Source organism: Pseudorasbora parva, chromosome 3 (genome assembly GCF_024679245.1).
Source record: "Pseudorasbora parva isolate DD20220531a chromosome 3, ASM2467924v1, whole genome shotgun sequence".
NCBI classification, from domain to species: Eukaryota; Metazoa; Chordata; class Actinopteri; order Cypriniformes; family Gobionidae; genus Pseudorasbora; species Pseudorasbora parva.
Window position 1 is genome coordinate 20,668,997 of NC_090174.1, and position 17,333 is coordinate 20,686,329.

The window sequence follows — 17,333 nt, forward strand, 5'->3', positions numbered from 1 at the left end:
CTTAAATATTTTTTTTTACGTTTTATTCCCAAAAAACGAACAGCCTGGTATAATAAACACACATTGTATGTTCAATGCCTATTAGTCTAAAGTCAAGATAACTAATTCCTCAAGTTGATTAATTCTGCCTGGGGTAAATGCATAAAACTGAAGAAAAATAAAACTTCCTTTTAAAGCATATTATTAATTTGATGGAGAAATAGCCAATAAACAAATGTATTTAATAAACAAATGTATGTAAATGTATTTACATTTATGTATTACATTTACCAATGGCATTTTAAACATTTCATTATTTACCATTACAGTTGATCACTAACTAATCGCACAAATGCAATTACAATAAATAAAATAAAAAATAAAATTGTAGTTTTATTCCTTTCCAGTGCCGTAACATGCATCTCGAAGACACAACGACGCAATGCGCATGCGTGGCCAGAACTGCTGTGGTAAAATTGTGGTTGGGGTAAAACTGTGGCTCTGCAGTCAGACCCTTCTCGGGTCGGTGCCTGCTGATCATACCTCTTGTGGTCTGATTGGTTGAAGAACTATCCAATTGCATAGCGCGTCATTTGAATAATGCTTGTTGATCATGCCTCTTCTGCAGTAGAAAAAACAGAGCAGACTGGCATTATGCAAATGTATTTTGTAGTGACGTTGAACTGTACCACAGTGGGATTTGAATTACTGGATCGTTTAGGTGGTTCAGAGACGAGATTTTCTTTTGGGAGACAATAACTTTTTTTATTTGCAGAATGTTTATTCACAGACAGCTATATTACACACGTGGATGAAAGGGAATATTCAAAAAAAAAATACAGTGGCACTTTAAAATGAATTAGTAAATGTTGAAATTAATTTATGAATGCCGAAGTGTTGTTTGTTCACGTTTGTTATTAATGCTAACAAATGAAACCTTACTATTAACATTAATATTTACACATTTGAATTAGCCTGAGCTTTCCTGTTGAGTGTTGGATTAGCATATTATGTCCATATCTACATTATCCCAATCCAAATAAAACCTGGCAGAAAAACAAGAATTCCCTGTGAGAAATATAAATTAGCACTGGCATGAAGATCTCTCAAGCAGAAAGCTTGTTCTAACATGAGATGAGTCTCTGCGCTGATACCTGAAAAACAGCATACAGTATCTCAGTTTGTTACATAGTGTGAGAACCAGTCTGCTTTGATAGCCTACAACATTTACAGACTATACTATTACATAGCATGGACTCAAGTATTGGGTAGTAATGTGTTTTACTAATGGAAAACCAACTAGTATAACAAATTACTGTTGCCAAGTAATAATAAGGAGTAATGAGTAATCAGTCCTGGGCAGATTACGTGAAAATTGTAGTCAGTTACTTATTCCAAATTACATTACAAAAATTGTATAGTAATGTAATCCATTATTAAACATTTAAAGGTGCCCTAGAATGAGTTGAAAACATATGTTAAATTGTTCTCTGATGATAACACTTGCGTCACGGTTGGGGTTATGTTGCGAAGCAATTATTTTTCTATTATTTTTTTATCGTGGTTGTTTTGATTCTGAGATTTACATATGAAGTAGGAGGCAATGGTGTTTGAGACTCACAGTATGTGATGTCCATGCACTGAACTCTTATTATTTCACTATGGCAAGGTTAATTCAATTTTTCATTCTAGGGCACCTTTAAGGTAAAATACTCTGATCACTTTTATATTACGATTACTTTGACCCAAGTCACATTATCACATTAATTTGAATAGGATAATCGTATACCATATTGATATAAAATACAAAGAGTTGGAAACTCTAGTCTTTATTAACAACATGAAGTGCATTAAAGGGTTAGTTCATCCAAAAATGAAATTTATGTCATTAATGACTAACCCTAACCCACCCTAACCCTAACCCGTAAGACCTCCGTTTATCTTCGGAACACAGTTTAAGATATTTTATATTTAGTCCGAGAGCGTATGCAAGTGTATTCACACTATACTGTCCATGTCCAGAAAGGGAATAAAAACATCTTCAAAGTTGTTGTGACATTTGAGGTTTGAAAACAAACACGGAAGAGAAGACAATGCTGAATAAAGTCGTAGTTTTTGCTATTTTTGTCCCTAAATGTATTTTCGATGCTTCAAGAGATTCTAACTAACTAACTGATGTCACATATGGACTACTTTGATGATGGTTTTATTCCCTTTCTGGACATGGACAGTATAGTGTGCATACACTTAGATACGCTGTCGGACTAAATATAAAATATCTTAAACTGTGTCCTAATTCTTACGACATTAGGGTGAGTCATTAATGACATAATTTTCCTTTTTGGGTGAACTGACCCTTTAAATATTACATTATATCAGGGTTTCTTAGACTGGTTTTGTGATGGAAGTGCAGGTGTATAAAGTATTTTAAAGCTAAATTAAATAAAAATAAAAATAAAACACTATGAAATAAGTAAAAATATGTTTTATTTGTTTAATTGCATTGCATGCGACCATTAACCAGCATCAGAGAACTGTTAACCTAATTTTATTATTATTATTATTGACTTATTTTTTTATTTGATTTTTTTACTCATTTAAAATATCTGTACTTCAAGTAAAGCTGCTTTACATGTAAATATAAAATGATATAAATGTGTACATTTTAATGTGTAATCAATGAATTAAGAATGGGCTAATTTACTGCCATTGTGAGAAAAACATCTCACATAAACATATGCAATAAAAAAGTCTGTACTCCTATTAGTCTGTATTCCCAATACAAGTATTTGAAAAGATAATTTAATCTAATTACAAGTACTTCATTTTTGCAATCTGATTGTGTAATTCAGATTACATGCAATCAGTAACTACCCAGCACTGTAAGTAATAAATAAAATTCTTTGAGTACACTGCTAAAATACTTGTTTGTACTTGTTTGTGGCCCATATTCACGCAATTAACGCACATTATAACTATTCTGCCCTGATTATCAGTTGACAGTAGCATCAAACACAATACATCACATGGCTGCAACATAACGGGAGAAAGCTTTTCATAATAATAATAGGTAATCTTACCATTCTCAATCCATTCATTCCATGCATGTATCTTCTCACTATTATGATTCACAGTAGACTCTGTGTGGACATATGCACTCTTTTAACAAAGTAGCCTACAGAAATGTACATAAAAACAAAACAGAAAAATGCAAACAAACACTCATGCTTTCATATTTAATATCAAAGGTTGCTATCGATTCATGAAATTATTAACATTTAAGCATTGTTCTCACCATGCGAGTGATCCAGAAGCAGTTTCCTCAGTTCTCGCAGGGTCTGCGTGAGGTTTTTCAGTCTGAGTTGTAGGTACGCATTCTCCTCCCTCAGAGTATGAATTGTATCTTGAAGCTCATATGATAAGTTCATTTGTGGTATAAAAGACATTGTCAACAATATAAGACACAGATGTACTGAAAACATCATTGTTTACATGCAGAAACTGCTGCACACTTCTTTCAGTGAACTGAATCTTGTGTGACCTGCGCACACAGGACAAAAAGCACTTAGAGCTGATGCGCACATTTAGAAATCAATCCAATTCTCATGCACCATTTATTTTGGTCTCAATACAAGCTGGAAGTACACACTGTTCTATATACAAAGCTATTTTAGGTAAACTATAGCTAGTGTGAAAGAAAACTGGTGTGAAAGCCTCATAAAGTAATGTGAAATTTAATGCCAGACTTGTTTAATGCCATACTACAACATAATGTAGTATGTACTTTAGTGGCTTTTTCAAATAATACATGGATCAATCTGACCTATTTTTTACTCCAGGGAACATTTAATTTTTTTCAATATTTCAGTTGTTGCATGGCAATACCTCACAACCACAAAATAAACAAACAAAAAACTGATTGCTCAGGAAAAATCATGCAGTTTATTTAACACACATGCTTTTGAAACGGTTTTAGGCTATTGAATGGATTTTCAGCTAAATATAAACAATAAAAAAATGATAACCTAATGATTTGAGCAAATCATAAAAATGTATCTGTTGGGCCAAAAGATGGATATAATGAATTAATTTAATAAAATAACATCAAGGAGCAGACATATGGCAACCTTCCCTTGTTAGAGTAGTTTCATTTTATTTTAGATAAAACTACTGCTAGAGAAAAACATTGAAAAAGGCTAATTGGACATTATTTAAACATGTGCATGTAATCTATTGTGAAAAACATTCTTTCCAAAGTATGTAGGCCTATTACAGTAAGTAACGTTAGGCATATACATTTGTCACTGTGTAAATGCCAGGTTGTTTGTGGAAACACTTTTCCCTATTTGTTATTGAGAACATTGAAAAATATGTTTCTTTACTTTGGGAAAACGTTTTATTTGGAATTGTTTAAAATTAGCATTTACACAAAAACACAATTTACATTCTTAAACTTTTTATTTTGTTAACAAAATTGTATATACATAAATGTACATTTTCAGGTCAGAAACCACTATTTCAGGTTTTGCTTGTTGAAGTACATTATTTTGGGATTATATCGCTAACTCAAAAGGCTTTAAAAACAATTCAAACATGTAAGTTAAGTCTTTTAATATTTTACTTTAACGTCATCTATTCTGATTCAGGGCCGTGCACAGGTGGGTGGCCCGGTGGCTAGAGCCACTGCCCCTATGCCCTCATCGGCTAAGGTGCCCTTCTTGCCCCCTTCCCTCCCTCACCCTCAGAGGATTCCCATAAGCGTTCTGTTCCGCCACTAATTACAATAATCCGTTCCGTGTTTTCCCGCTCGCTCCGCAGCATCGCGGGGCTGTGTCCTCTCTCTGTGGAGACGACAGTTCCAGAATGTAACAGGTATTATTACAAACTACAATCCACATTACAGACAGTGGTTGATCCGCGGAATTAGTAACGTTAGTTTGTTTCAACAGTGCAAACATGGATTCAAAGCTCCATGCCAGCAGGTAAATTGCCATATACTGAATACTGAATATGTAGCTGAAAGTTTGTCGGTCTTTAACTTCTGTAAAATAGATTTCCAATTATAATCCATTTTAAGAGTTAATACTAGTATCTATAACATACGTCATATTTATGATATTTTATTTAGAGCATATTAATCGTATACACAATAAAAAAGGTAATACAGGCTATTATATAAATGAGTTGTATCAGGGTACAATGGGGCAAAAGCACACCCTAATAATAACAAATGCATAAGAAAAACAAATGCTTTTTCTTATGCATTTGTTATCCCTATTTTAATTCCTTTCTATGTAAAGCACTTTGAATTGCCATTGTGTATGAAATGTGCTATATAAATAAAGTTGCCTTGCCTAATAATGTGCTCATTTTTCAAAAAAGTTCATACTTGTGCAAAAAAATCTCTAGCAGCGTTTGCAGCATTTTCTGTTTATTCTGATGAATAAAATAATTAATTATTGTTCAGTAAATATTAAAATGTTAATATAAAAATATTTTTAAAATACAGACACAAATGTTTAAGTAAATAATCTGAATTGAATGTATGAGATCCCATAATAATTTAATAAAGTTTTATCGTTGTAACAACTAAATATATTTGTATTATATGATATGATTATTATCATATTTTTATTATAAATATGATGTTGCCTCTAAGATGGACACCGAACTTAAGATATTTACCAGCTGAATCTTAACCATGTCATGTCAACAAATGGAAGTCAGTCAGCTGTTTATTATCATGTTAAATATGCCTTTTACCCCAAATACCATACGTTTACATACTCTGTTATTAAAAAACTGTTGCGTATGATTTACATAAATCATAAACAAGACCTTTGTCTCAAAATATATTCAATAATTTTAGTGATTCTCATTTGCTACTTAAATCTCCAATAAAAATAAAAATAGAAAAGAGATCAAATTACCACAGAATCAACTTTTTGGAAGAATAATTAGAACAACATAAATTTAATTAACACGAAAGCCTAACAATTGTATTTACAGTATGATTGTAAAAGGTTTGTTATTCATTCTCTATATTAAGATGATACTCAACCCCCTTATAGTGCCCCTTTTTTTTTGGTTTGGGCCACTGCCCCTCAAAATGTCTGTGCATGGCCCTGTTCTGATTAGTTATAGTTACTGTACCTGTCTTGTAATTTTGTTTTCTCCTTCCTTCCTTTTTGTTGTTGTCTGTTTGTTTGTACTACTTTATGACTGACTCATTCTTTGTTTATAGATTGATATTAAAAAATACAAGGTTGTTTTCTATTTTCCATCAAAGTATCAATATAATATATATTTTGTTTTGTTTTTCTCCTTTCCTAGCCAACATCGTTCGTAGCAACCATAGACAGCAACATTATTGCTAAGGAAGTGTGAGTCGGAACTCGGAAGTGTTTAATAATCATTTCCGGGCAAGGTTCATGGTCAAATAGAATCTAACATGGCTGCTCACATGTCCAGATTGAGAGGCTGGAGCCGAGCGCAGAGGTTTGATCTAATGTCTTAGTTATTTATGCTCTGTAAGAAAGGGTGTTGTATGTATAGAGCCGTAGCAACACGTTTGCTCTGACTGTATCAAATATTATATAGATATTATATATTAGATATCCTCACTACTTTATAAAATCCTATAACGGTAATGTACATGTGATAAACTTCAAAATCTCGCGTGCTTTACCTCGCGCTTTAGTAATTAAACTGTATTGACAGCAAATATTAAAATTGCCAGTGAGGAGATGTTATTATTTTTCGTGTCATGAATGTTAAGTGTTGAGAAACCTGTATAAGCAGTTAGTACAGTCCGAATATGATTATTGTCTGTGTGCTGCAGATATGGCATTGCAGTATGTAGACAGTACAGCAGTGGCAGCGCGTATCCCAATGTGTCCCTGTCTACACCGCTGCCCGGGATTCCCAAACCTATATTTGCTTCTGTGGACGGCCATGAGAAATACGAGACTAAAATCACCACCTTAGAAAACGGACTCAAAGTTGCATCTCAAAACAAATTTGGTCAATTCTGTACAGTTGGAAGTAAGTAAAATGTGTAGCAGATAGTGTGATGTTGTTTGATTCTAATAAGCTGAACTATGCTCAATGTTTTATTTCACCTGCTTGTTTTTAGTTTTAGTAAACTCGGGCTCGCGTCATGAAGCAAAATATCCCAGTGGAATTTCACACTTTTTGGAAAAGCTTTCATTTTCTGTAAGTCAATCTTTAGGAGTTGAATTCCTAAATTGCTTTGATGCTGTTTTGATTTTTAATGCACAAACCAACTCATTCTTCTTTACTGTAAGTCTACAGCCCAGTTTGGAAGTAAAGATGAAATTCTCCTAACACTTGAGAAACATGGAGGCATATGTGACTGCCAAACATCCAGGTCAAACCTGCAATACCAAAGATTGCATTTCATTCATTTTTTCCCAGTCCAAAGTGTTTTGATTCTTCTCTGTTTACCTCATGTTAGCATGTTTTATTGCTTTCTGTCATTTACAGGGACACAACAATGTATGCGGTTTCAGCTGAAGTGAAGGGTCTGGAAACTGTGGTGAGCCTCCTGTCAGATACAGTTCTACAGCCCCGTTTATTAGGTGAGCATCTGAAACACAACTCATTTTTTGAATTGTCACTGAATCTTTGAAAGGGTTAAAGATACTATACCAGTCAATTTTTCCATTTCTAATTATTGGGGGGACAATAATCGACCAGTCGACCAGTTCAATGCCTATGGTGGTTACGGCCTTGATTTGATCTAAAAAACAGTATTCTTGTGAAATATTTTTACGGTTTAAAATAACTTTTCTTTTTTAATGTAATTTATTGTTGGGATTTCAAAGCTGTATTTTCAGAAATCATTCAATATGATGATCTGCTGCCCAAGAAACGTTTATGATTATTATCAATGTTGAAAACAGTTGTGTACAATTTTATTTCTGAATAGAAAGAACATGATCTGAAAAGAAGAATCAAAAGAACAGTATTTATCTGAAATATAAAGCTTTTGCAACGCAATTCATGTATTGTCAATATATCAATATTGTCACTTGATCAATTCAATACATCCTTGTAAATTAATACATTAAAAAAAGTTTTACACAACTGCTTTTTACATTGTTAATAATCATAAATGTTTATTGAGCAGTAAATCATCATATTAGAATGATTTCTGAAGGATCATGTAACACTGAAGACTGGAGTACTGATGCTCAAAACGCAGCTTTGCATCACAAAATAAATTACATTTTAAAATGAATTCAAATAGAAGAGTTATTTTTACATTTTAATTATATTTCACAATATTAAAGCTTTTTTGTATTTTTAATAGCATAAACACAGCCATGGTGAGCAGAAGAGAGGGAAAAAAAAGAATGGATTCTTGAACTGCTGATTTGTCGGCAATTCCAGTTTAAAGTTACACAATTGCATTATGCATATTCAGAAAATTAACAACAATAATAATAGTGCACCAACTTGTGCTGCGCTCTAACTTCAAACAGAACTAGTACATCCTGGAGTACTACATTGTAGAACAGTCAAAAACTGATCAATCGTTGAACCAAACCTCGGGGACAAGTAGAGGGACGAAAGAGTTAGTTATATTTATAAAGAGCCTTTGAGTCATCACTCACCACAGATGTAAACTCTCCCACTCCCTATTGTAGATACAACTTGTACAATACAACTGTATATTTACGCCACTTTGGCATAGTGACAAAGCTACAAGTTAACGCGCTAAACACCCATTATTTGTAAATGATGACGTGTGCCTGCTGATTGGCTGTGCTCACCGACGACATCATGCTGACTCGCCAGCCGACTGCCTATAAAATTTAGATCTTTGAAAACTGCCAAACCCGAAAACCAAGTGTGCCACGTCCTGAAAATTGAAGCCAAAGTGTCTTGATCACCCCCAGGTGGTTGGTCCCAGTATAGCTCATAAACACAGCCCCCTCCATGTATTCTAATAGGACGCGTCACGAGACAGACTAAACAATCAAATTACTTCAAAACAAAAAAATGTTCAAAGATGGTTTCTCTCATTTTAGGTAGTTTTTTTTTTTATCACGCTGATGTAAGTTCAAGTGTCCTTGTTTTATTTGTAATAATTTGGTTTTAGTTAGTTATTTGATGCTATGTATTCGGGTGTGTGACATGATTGACAGCTGTGATTGACCACTTCTCTGGGTGTCACTGAGGCAAAAACTTTTTTTTGTGATTTTTGGAAGGAGATTGGAGCTTTAATTCAAACAGTTTTATGGAAATGTAGATTTCACACTACCATAATGAGTTCAGATACAGATAGTGTTGTGTTTTTTTTGTTGATATTGCAGCTCTATTTCCTGCTCTCTACTGCACATACTCAGGTCCCGAGGTCACTACTGCGCATACTCAGTGCAAGATGTTAGCCCCATATTCAGGCAATGGCTTTTCTTCAATGGAAGATAGTGAAGGGGTGTAGTCCATCTTTTTTTTTTTTATATATACAGTCTGTCCCAAATCTTGTCCTCTGCCCTAATCAGCTGTTACCCACACAATCAAATTAAAACCTGCCCAATATGGTAACAATGTCTGGAGCTGAATTACACTTATGGTAAAAGCCATTTTGTTTCTGACATGGGCTGTAAGCATTAGACCAATCACAACAGGACTGAGCCATCTGACCAATCAGAGCAGAGTAGGCTCTCGGAAAGGAGGGACATGGACAGACTGAATTTTAGGAAGTTATCTGAGAGTATCTGAAAAATGTAATGTGCAATGTATATTATATGAGTGAGTGTTTTTGATCTTTGATGCATGTAAACCTGTTGTAGGAGACTTTAATAACACATATTTTCAGCAAGGAAGCATTAAAATGATCAAAAGTGACAGTAAGGACATTTAAAATGTTACATGTTTTAAAATGTATGTTTCAAATAAATGTTGAAATGTCAATTTCTGTTCCTGAAAATAAGTAATCCTGAATCCTTAAATGTATCATGGTTTTCACAAAGCATCACAACTGTTTTCAACATTTGTGATGATAACCATTATTAAAAATTGTGCATCAATAATAATTGATTAAATTGAAATAAATTAAGTATTAAAATATATTAAAATACTAGTTTTTATCAAATAAAATGCTTTGGTGAGCATACAAGACTTCTTTCAAAAACATAAAAAATCTTAATTGTTCCAAACTCTTGACTGGTAATGTAACTGTTAACTGTTATAAATAACTGTTATTTTCTCCAGATGAGGAGATTGAGATGACTAGAATGGCCGTTCGGTTTGAGTTGGAGGATTTGAACATGAGACCTGACCCGGAGCCTTTACTTACAGAAATGATTCATGCTGTATGACCTCTTCTTCAAATATCAATACTTTGCTCTAGATCATTGAAATTTAGTTTGTAAGTCTTATTTTATCATCTCTACAATGTTTAGGCAGCATACAGGGGCAACACCGTGGGCCTGCCTCGTTTCTGCCCTGCTGACAATGTTGAGAAGATCGACAGGAGGCTGCTTCATAAGTACCTACAGAGCTATTACTGCCCGGAGCGCATGGTGCTGGCTGGGGTTGGGATTGAACATGAGCAGCTTGTGCAGTGTGCCAGGAAGTATCTCCTAAATGTTAAACCTGTATGGGGCGTGAGCACGCCTGCCAACGTCGACCTATCAGTAGCACAATACACGGGCGGCATTGTTAAGGTGAGGACCTTTTTAAAGGCTGTGACACGCAGCATTTCAGAACTTCCCGAAATACTTAATCCTAGCTGCTGGTCTCATTTCAGATGGAGAAGGACATGTCTGATGTGAGTTTGGGTCCGACACCCATTCCTGAACTAACGCACATCATGATTGGACTGGAGAGCTGCTCCTTTTTGGTTTGTAACACACATTAAATCAAATCCGTTCAATTTCACACTTAAACTCTGTTGTGTGTTGATATAAGCCTTTTTGTGCGTGTCTGATAGGAGGATGACTTCATCCCATTTGCGGTCCTCAATATGATGATGGGAGGTGGAGGGTCCTTTTCTGCCGGAGGGCCAGGAAAAGGAATGTTCACCCGTCTCTATCTTAATGTGCTCAACAGGTGTGGCATCATCTCTTCATGTTCTGAAACATCTGTTATATGATGAATAGTTTTTAGTAATCTGTTGTCATTTGGACAGGCATCACTGGATGTACAATGCTACTTCGTACCACCACAGCTATGAAGATAGTGGTCTTCTGTGTATCCATGCAAGTGCAGACCCTAGACAGGTACTGCAGTTAGGTTTACTTGATATTACTACTACAATACACCACATATTCCTAACTGCATATTTTTAGGTGCGAGAAATGGTGGAGATCATTACAAGGGAGTTTATTCAGATGACTGGGACAGCAGGAGAAGTAAGACCTTCCTTTGTTATTTGTTTCTTCTAAATTTGTTGCATTTTTTTGCATTGCATTGTTGCAACCCTCTCACTTGTGCAGATGGAGCTGGAGAGAGCCAAGACGCAACTGAAATCCATGCTAATGATGAACCTGGAGTCTCGTCCCGTCATCTTTGAAGACGTAGGTCGACAAGTACTTGCCACAGGCAAGAGGAAGCTGCCGCATGAGCTGTGTGATCTCATCAGTGAGTATTAATGTTACTGCAGATTAAAGCCTTTATGAACCATTAGGGTGTGTTCACACTTGCCATGTTTGGTTCAATTAAAGGTCCCGTTCTTTGTGTGTTTTCGAAGCTTTATGTTTACAGTGTGCAATATAACATGAGTTCATGTTTCGCGTGTAAAAAAACACAGTATTTTTCACACAATTGACTTATCTGTACAGCGCTGTTTCCTCTGTCCTAAAAACGGCCTGATGATTTCCTTGTTCAATGAAGTCCCTCCTTCAGAAACACGTAACGAGTTCTGATTGGGCCAGCGCTTCCCGTGTTGTGATTGGACAGCAGCTTAGCACACATTGCCCGGAAAGGTCCCGCCTCTTACCATAACGGGGAGATGCAAGCGCTGAATGCGCGCTTTTCTCCACGTGGGAGAGCAACAAGACCACTCCCCCTATTTTGCGTATTCTTTTGGGCGGAGGGTCAGTCAACAAACGGTTCTAGTGACGTCATTCATGCAAGGAAGTGCAGGGGTGTAGTCCAAACCGACCGTTCGCTGTAGGCTTTGAAAGGGAACTTCTGTTAAATAAATATCTTGCTTGGCATTGAACTTTGAGCTTTATAATTTTACAGGTATTATTTATGCTCTAACAGCAACATTACACACTAACTAAAGTTTGAAAGATGGAATCGCAAAGAACGGGACCTTTAAAACAAACCTTGGTGGGATTGCTCTGTTAGTGCGATTCATTTGAATAAGTGTGAACGCTTCCGTCTGAACCCTGGGGCGCACTAAACTACCGGGCCGAGGCCGCTGAAAAGCTGGGGAAAAATCCGCTTCCAAATGAACTCTGCTGCGGTTCAAATTAAATATGAACGCAACATGGACCAAACGCATGAAAACAGGACATGATGTCACGATGCATCAAAAACTCCTCACAGCAGATCTTTGTTTGTGTGTGTGATGGGGGCATTCCTGCCACTGTTTTGACCCTTTTCACATTTTATAAGCTCTTCACAAGTTCTCAGCTGGTCAAAATACCATCATATGTAAGCTACGCACATTCAACGAGCGCATTTAGCCCAGAAACACAACGTTCGCTTGGTTGCATCATGAAATATATAAAATAAAAGCCAACCAATCAGATTGTGAACAAATCCCTATGCCTTTAGGTGTTAAAATACCAATGTGAATGTTAAGCAGACTAGGGGTCCATTCTTCGTAGCTTGATTGATACATCTGAGATGATTTGACAGATCCCAGATCTTTTAATCGTGATAACTGATCTCTGGCTAATTTGGTTCTTCAAATGAATTCGCAGATTGGATTAAGTTGTCTGAGATCACTAGCATTCCTGTGTTCACTGAAGAAGCCATGATCAGCAATGCAGCGGGCAAGCGGCAAGACAACAATGTAATATCATATCATTTAAAAAAAGCCACTTGGCAAAAAACAACAAATTTAAAAAAAAAATTAAATTTCTGTACCTTTATAAAATAACAGCCATGCAACCAAAACAACATTAAAGTTATAATAGATAAATGTAATGTTGCTTTTATTTTTTATTTTTTTACAAAACACGATTCACAATTATTTATATTCACAATATATTTGTAAACCCTTTACATTTAATTTCAATGTTCTAATGAGCAATTTTTTTATTTAAAGCTCCACTGTGTAACTTTTTTAGTTTATTTTTAGCTAAAAACACTTAGTTCTTTCAAAAATATATGTGCTCATTAATGTATATTAACTTCTTTCAAGTAATAAAGTATTCTCGTAAGTTTATAATATGCCATTGAAAATACATACGGGTGAGGGGTTCGAATGCTGGTCGCCATGTTGCCCCTCCATCTTGAAAGTACATTAGCCAAAGAGAGACATACCCATAAATTCAATCGTCGCCTTTCGCGTTTTAACACTCGCGTCACTTTTTGTGTTTTAAATCGGCCACAGTAGGAGTTAAAACAAAATCAGAATTGAGAGGAACAGAAACTATTATTCACTGGATGGTCATATACCTTTTTACCGCTAGATGGGGGAAAATATCACACAGTGTAGCTTTAATTCAATTTGTCACGTGACAGCATTAAAGTTTTTTAAGGGTTAAGATCAAGTTCTCTGCATCTCAAGCGCTGCATAAAGCCACCCCATGATATCCATAATCACTCAAATTAATGCACGGTTAAGATTGATGTCACTGCATGTAAGACTCTAATAAAATTATATAGATATATTTATAAAGCAATTATTCCATCACAATCTAGTGGCTGTGTATTATACACAACAGTAAAATATTGATTTCAAATGAATTGTTTTATTGTTAATATTTAAAATTATTATTACCCCTGTTTAAGTAAGAAACTCTTGTAATAAAGTATCTGTGGCTGGGACAGATTTTAAGTATCACCTCAAGATGCAATCTATGTAAACTCCTGTTTACATAAAATAAGCTTGCTCCCGAGCAGGTTTGAGCTTACGGATCTGTTGCTATGACAGCAAGTCCAGGATGAGCATCGAAGAACAATCAAAGATCATGCCAAATCATCAACAGCAAAATTCCTGCTGAGTTGGTTTTGTCCCGGACCAAACTACAAGTGTGAACACGGTACACCCTTAAATTAGCTTAAGCACCCAAAAATGAAAATTATTTCATGAATTACTCACCCTCATGTCGTTGGACACCCGTAAGACCTTCGTTCATCTTCGGAACACAAATGAAGATGTTGATGGCTGAGAAAGGCTTCAGATAGGCCTCCATTGGCATTCAGTACATTCCCACTCACAAGACCCATAAAGGCACTAAAGACAACGTTACAAAGTCCATCTCACTACAGTGGCTGTACAATAATTTGATGATGCGACAAGAATGTGCGCAAAGAACAAATCAAATCCGCCAAGTTATTGTCTTCCGTGTAGGTCTCGGACGTGAACTCACGCGATAGCTGCGCTCCTCCTCTTCCAGGTCATGTATCTGAAGGGTGGAGCTGTGTCATATTCTCACACATGCGTCGAGTTCACGTCAATAACTTAGTGGATAAAGTTGTTATTTAGATTTTTATGTGCACAATAACTATTTTCGATGCATTGTAACATTATTGTACAGCCCCTTTAGTGAGATGGACTTAGTAATGTCGTCTTTAGTGCCTTTATGGGTCTTGTGAGTGGGTCAGTGGGAATGTACTGAATGCCAATGGAGGCCTATCTGAAGCCTTTCTCAGTCATCAGCTTTCAACAAAAATATCTTCATTTGTGTTCCGAAGATGAACGAAGGTCTGCAATGTTGCAAAAGAGTTCCATTTTAAATGAATTTAAAAGAACTGCATTTATGAAAGAATCCTAAAAAAGGTATCATGATTACCACAAAGAAAACCCTTTTGCACAAAGAAGCAACACAATGTTTTCAACATTGATTATAATCAGAAATTTCAGAAGTTTCTTGAGCAGCTAATCAGCATTTTAGAATGATTTCTGAAGGATCATGCCACACTGAAGACTGCAGTAATGTCATCAAGTCGTCATAAAGATCGTATTTATGAGTTGAACCCACATGAACGCCTCCAAGAAGCCGTAAATACCTAGCTTAGAAATCTACGCACCCTAGCTGCAGCAAATTTAATCTGCCCGCAAGTGTCGTCTAGGAACTCTCAATACCCTTCTGAGCTGTATTCCCCTCACTCTGGACGGGCCAATCACATCGTGTATAGAATCGGTGGGCGGGGCCATAATGACGACGTGCCGAGTTGCTTTTGCGTGCTTCTAGTAAACACAGAAACTGGCGAACGGCGGCGGTCTTTCGAATCAGCTTTGACTGCGATTCTGGAAGACTTGGAGTTAAGCTTTTCTCTGAGAAAAGAACAAAGAACGGCACTGAAGTCATTCTTGAAAAGGGAAGATGTGTTCGGAGTTTAGCTGACCGGATACGGCGAATGTTTAATCTATCAATAAGCTCTGTTTCACCTTCATTGCTCTGGTTGGTTGTAGCGCTATCCTATCGCGTGCAGAGGGAGTTTGAAAGACAACCGTTTATCCCGCCCCTCGGATTGAGCCCTGTCTATGGTGAGTTTCCAGACCAAACATCTTGATGTAGGTCTGGCTTGTCAGGCTAGTAATTACCGGTAGGAAGTTCAGGATTTTCTTTAAGCTCTGAACAAGTTTGGGGCGTGTCAGTGAGAAACATGGCGGAATCAGAATCAATGGATGCAACGTCTTTAGTTGAATATAACGGGTTTAGCAATGACAGTCAGGCTTTGACATTTACAACAAAGTAAGCTAGCATTGTAATATAACAATTAGCCTAATATATAACGATACCATTTACAGTGGCTTCATAGATTAATTAAAAACTTAAAATATTGAAAGTCACCTGATGCAGATTTTGTTCTTCATTTTCTATAAGCAGAGTTTAAAAAAAACCTTGCTGTATTTTTGTGAAATTCATTAGGTACAACGGCATCTTGCTCGGACTAAAGAGACTTGAACGCACTTGTCATAAATACGACTTCACACCTCGTAAATACGAACATACCAGGACTTCACACCATAGACATGCTGAAAATTTAGCATCACCATCACAGGAATGACATTTTAAACTAGATTTAAAAAGAAAACGGTTGTTTTAAATATTTCACAATAAATACAGACTTTACAAAAACAGCATTTAAATAGTTGTGCTTTCTCAATACATTAGTTTGCTTTAATGTGTAATACCAGTATCAAATTATTCACTTGTTCTTTCCTGGAGACAATCGCTTTGCAAAATAAAATAACACAATCAATGAACAATTTCTTTGTTTTAGGTAATGTCACGGCCAGTGACATCAAGAGAGTTACAACGAAAATGCTGCGTAGTAAGCCTGCGGTAGCTGCGCTGGGAGATCTGACTGAGCTGCCCTCGTACGAGGACATTCAAGCCGCTCTCTCTAGTAAAGATGGACGTCTGCCTCGCATATACCGCTTGTTCCGATAGAGGACAAATAGGAGGACCGACAGATACTATTCTTGATTGGAATTTAAGTGCAATGCTTAGAAGGACTGTGGTTGCATTTCATTTAGATAGTGTTTAAAATGTGAGCATTTACTGAACTCAAATTCTGTCATTTACTCTCATGTCATTCCAAAACCCCTAGATGACTTCTGTGGAACATAAAAGAAGATACATGTCTTAATTTGCTGTCAACACAATGTGTTTGCTTCCCAGCATTCCTCAAAATATTTTTTTCTCTGTTACGCAGAAGAAAGAGGGTCAAATGGGTTTTTGAATGACAAGTAAATGACAGAATTTTTATTTTGGGTGGAGAATCCCTTTTAAACGTTAATGTGATGGGCAGAGTTCAGTTTCACACACCCATGTTGTTATTTTTGTGCATGATTTTGTTGAACCCATCATGTGTTTAAAGTGAATGCTAATTTTACACATTTTCATCTCGTCTCAATAAGTGGACTCTCATGCATCGCTGTTCATAGGCTTCTGTGTAAAACTGGGCAAGCCAGATATTTCTCACATTACATAGCAATTTTCCACAAAGCTTTACAAAACATATCTTTCAGTTTAAATGTTAGATATTAAAATATCAACCAATGATCTGAAGCATATGTAAGCCCAATTACTGTTGATACGATCCCCTCCCCATGTTGGTTTACCCTAAAAGAACATATTTATTCCCTTGCACTTCAGTGTACTGTTCAATTTTTCCACGATGGCAATGAGTGAATCTGTCATCTCTTGGGGAAAAAAAATAAAGGTTTGATCTTTTCTATTTATTTA

The 17,333-nt window shown here is 36.0% G+C and overlaps 1 protein-coding gene and 1 long non-coding RNA gene across 2 annotated transcripts; one reads left to right on the plus strand and one right to left on the minus strand.

Moving 5' to 3' along the window:
- Nucleotides 1-608: 608 nt before the first annotated feature.
- On the minus strand, nt 609-4,701 carry LOC137070702 (uncharacterized). The gene is made up of 3 exons (XR_010904311.1): nt 3,275-4,701; nt 3,060-3,119; nt 609-1,133 (listed from the first exon to the last, which is right to left on the minus strand). It is a non-coding gene; the product is annotated as an uncharacterized lncRNA (long non-coding RNA).
- A 1,615-nt stretch (nt 4,702-6,316) lies between these two features.
- Nucleotides 6,317-17,329, plus strand: pmpca (peptidase, mitochondrial processing subunit alpha). The gene is made up of 13 exons (XM_067438069.1): nt 6,317-6,477; nt 6,821-7,023; nt 7,115-7,194; nt 7,287-7,369; nt 7,486-7,580; nt 10,222-10,322; nt 10,413-10,676; nt 10,760-10,852; nt 10,943-11,061; nt 11,141-11,231; nt 11,301-11,363; nt 11,448-11,592; nt 16,366-17,329. The coding sequence occupies exons 1-13, from the start codon at nt 6,431-6,433 to the stop codon at nt 16,533-16,535; spliced, it is 1,554 nt and encodes a 517-aa protein (XP_067294170.1). The 5' UTR covers nt 6,317-6,430; the 3' UTR covers nt 16,536-17,329.
- Nucleotides 17,330-17,333: the final 4 nt, after the last annotated feature.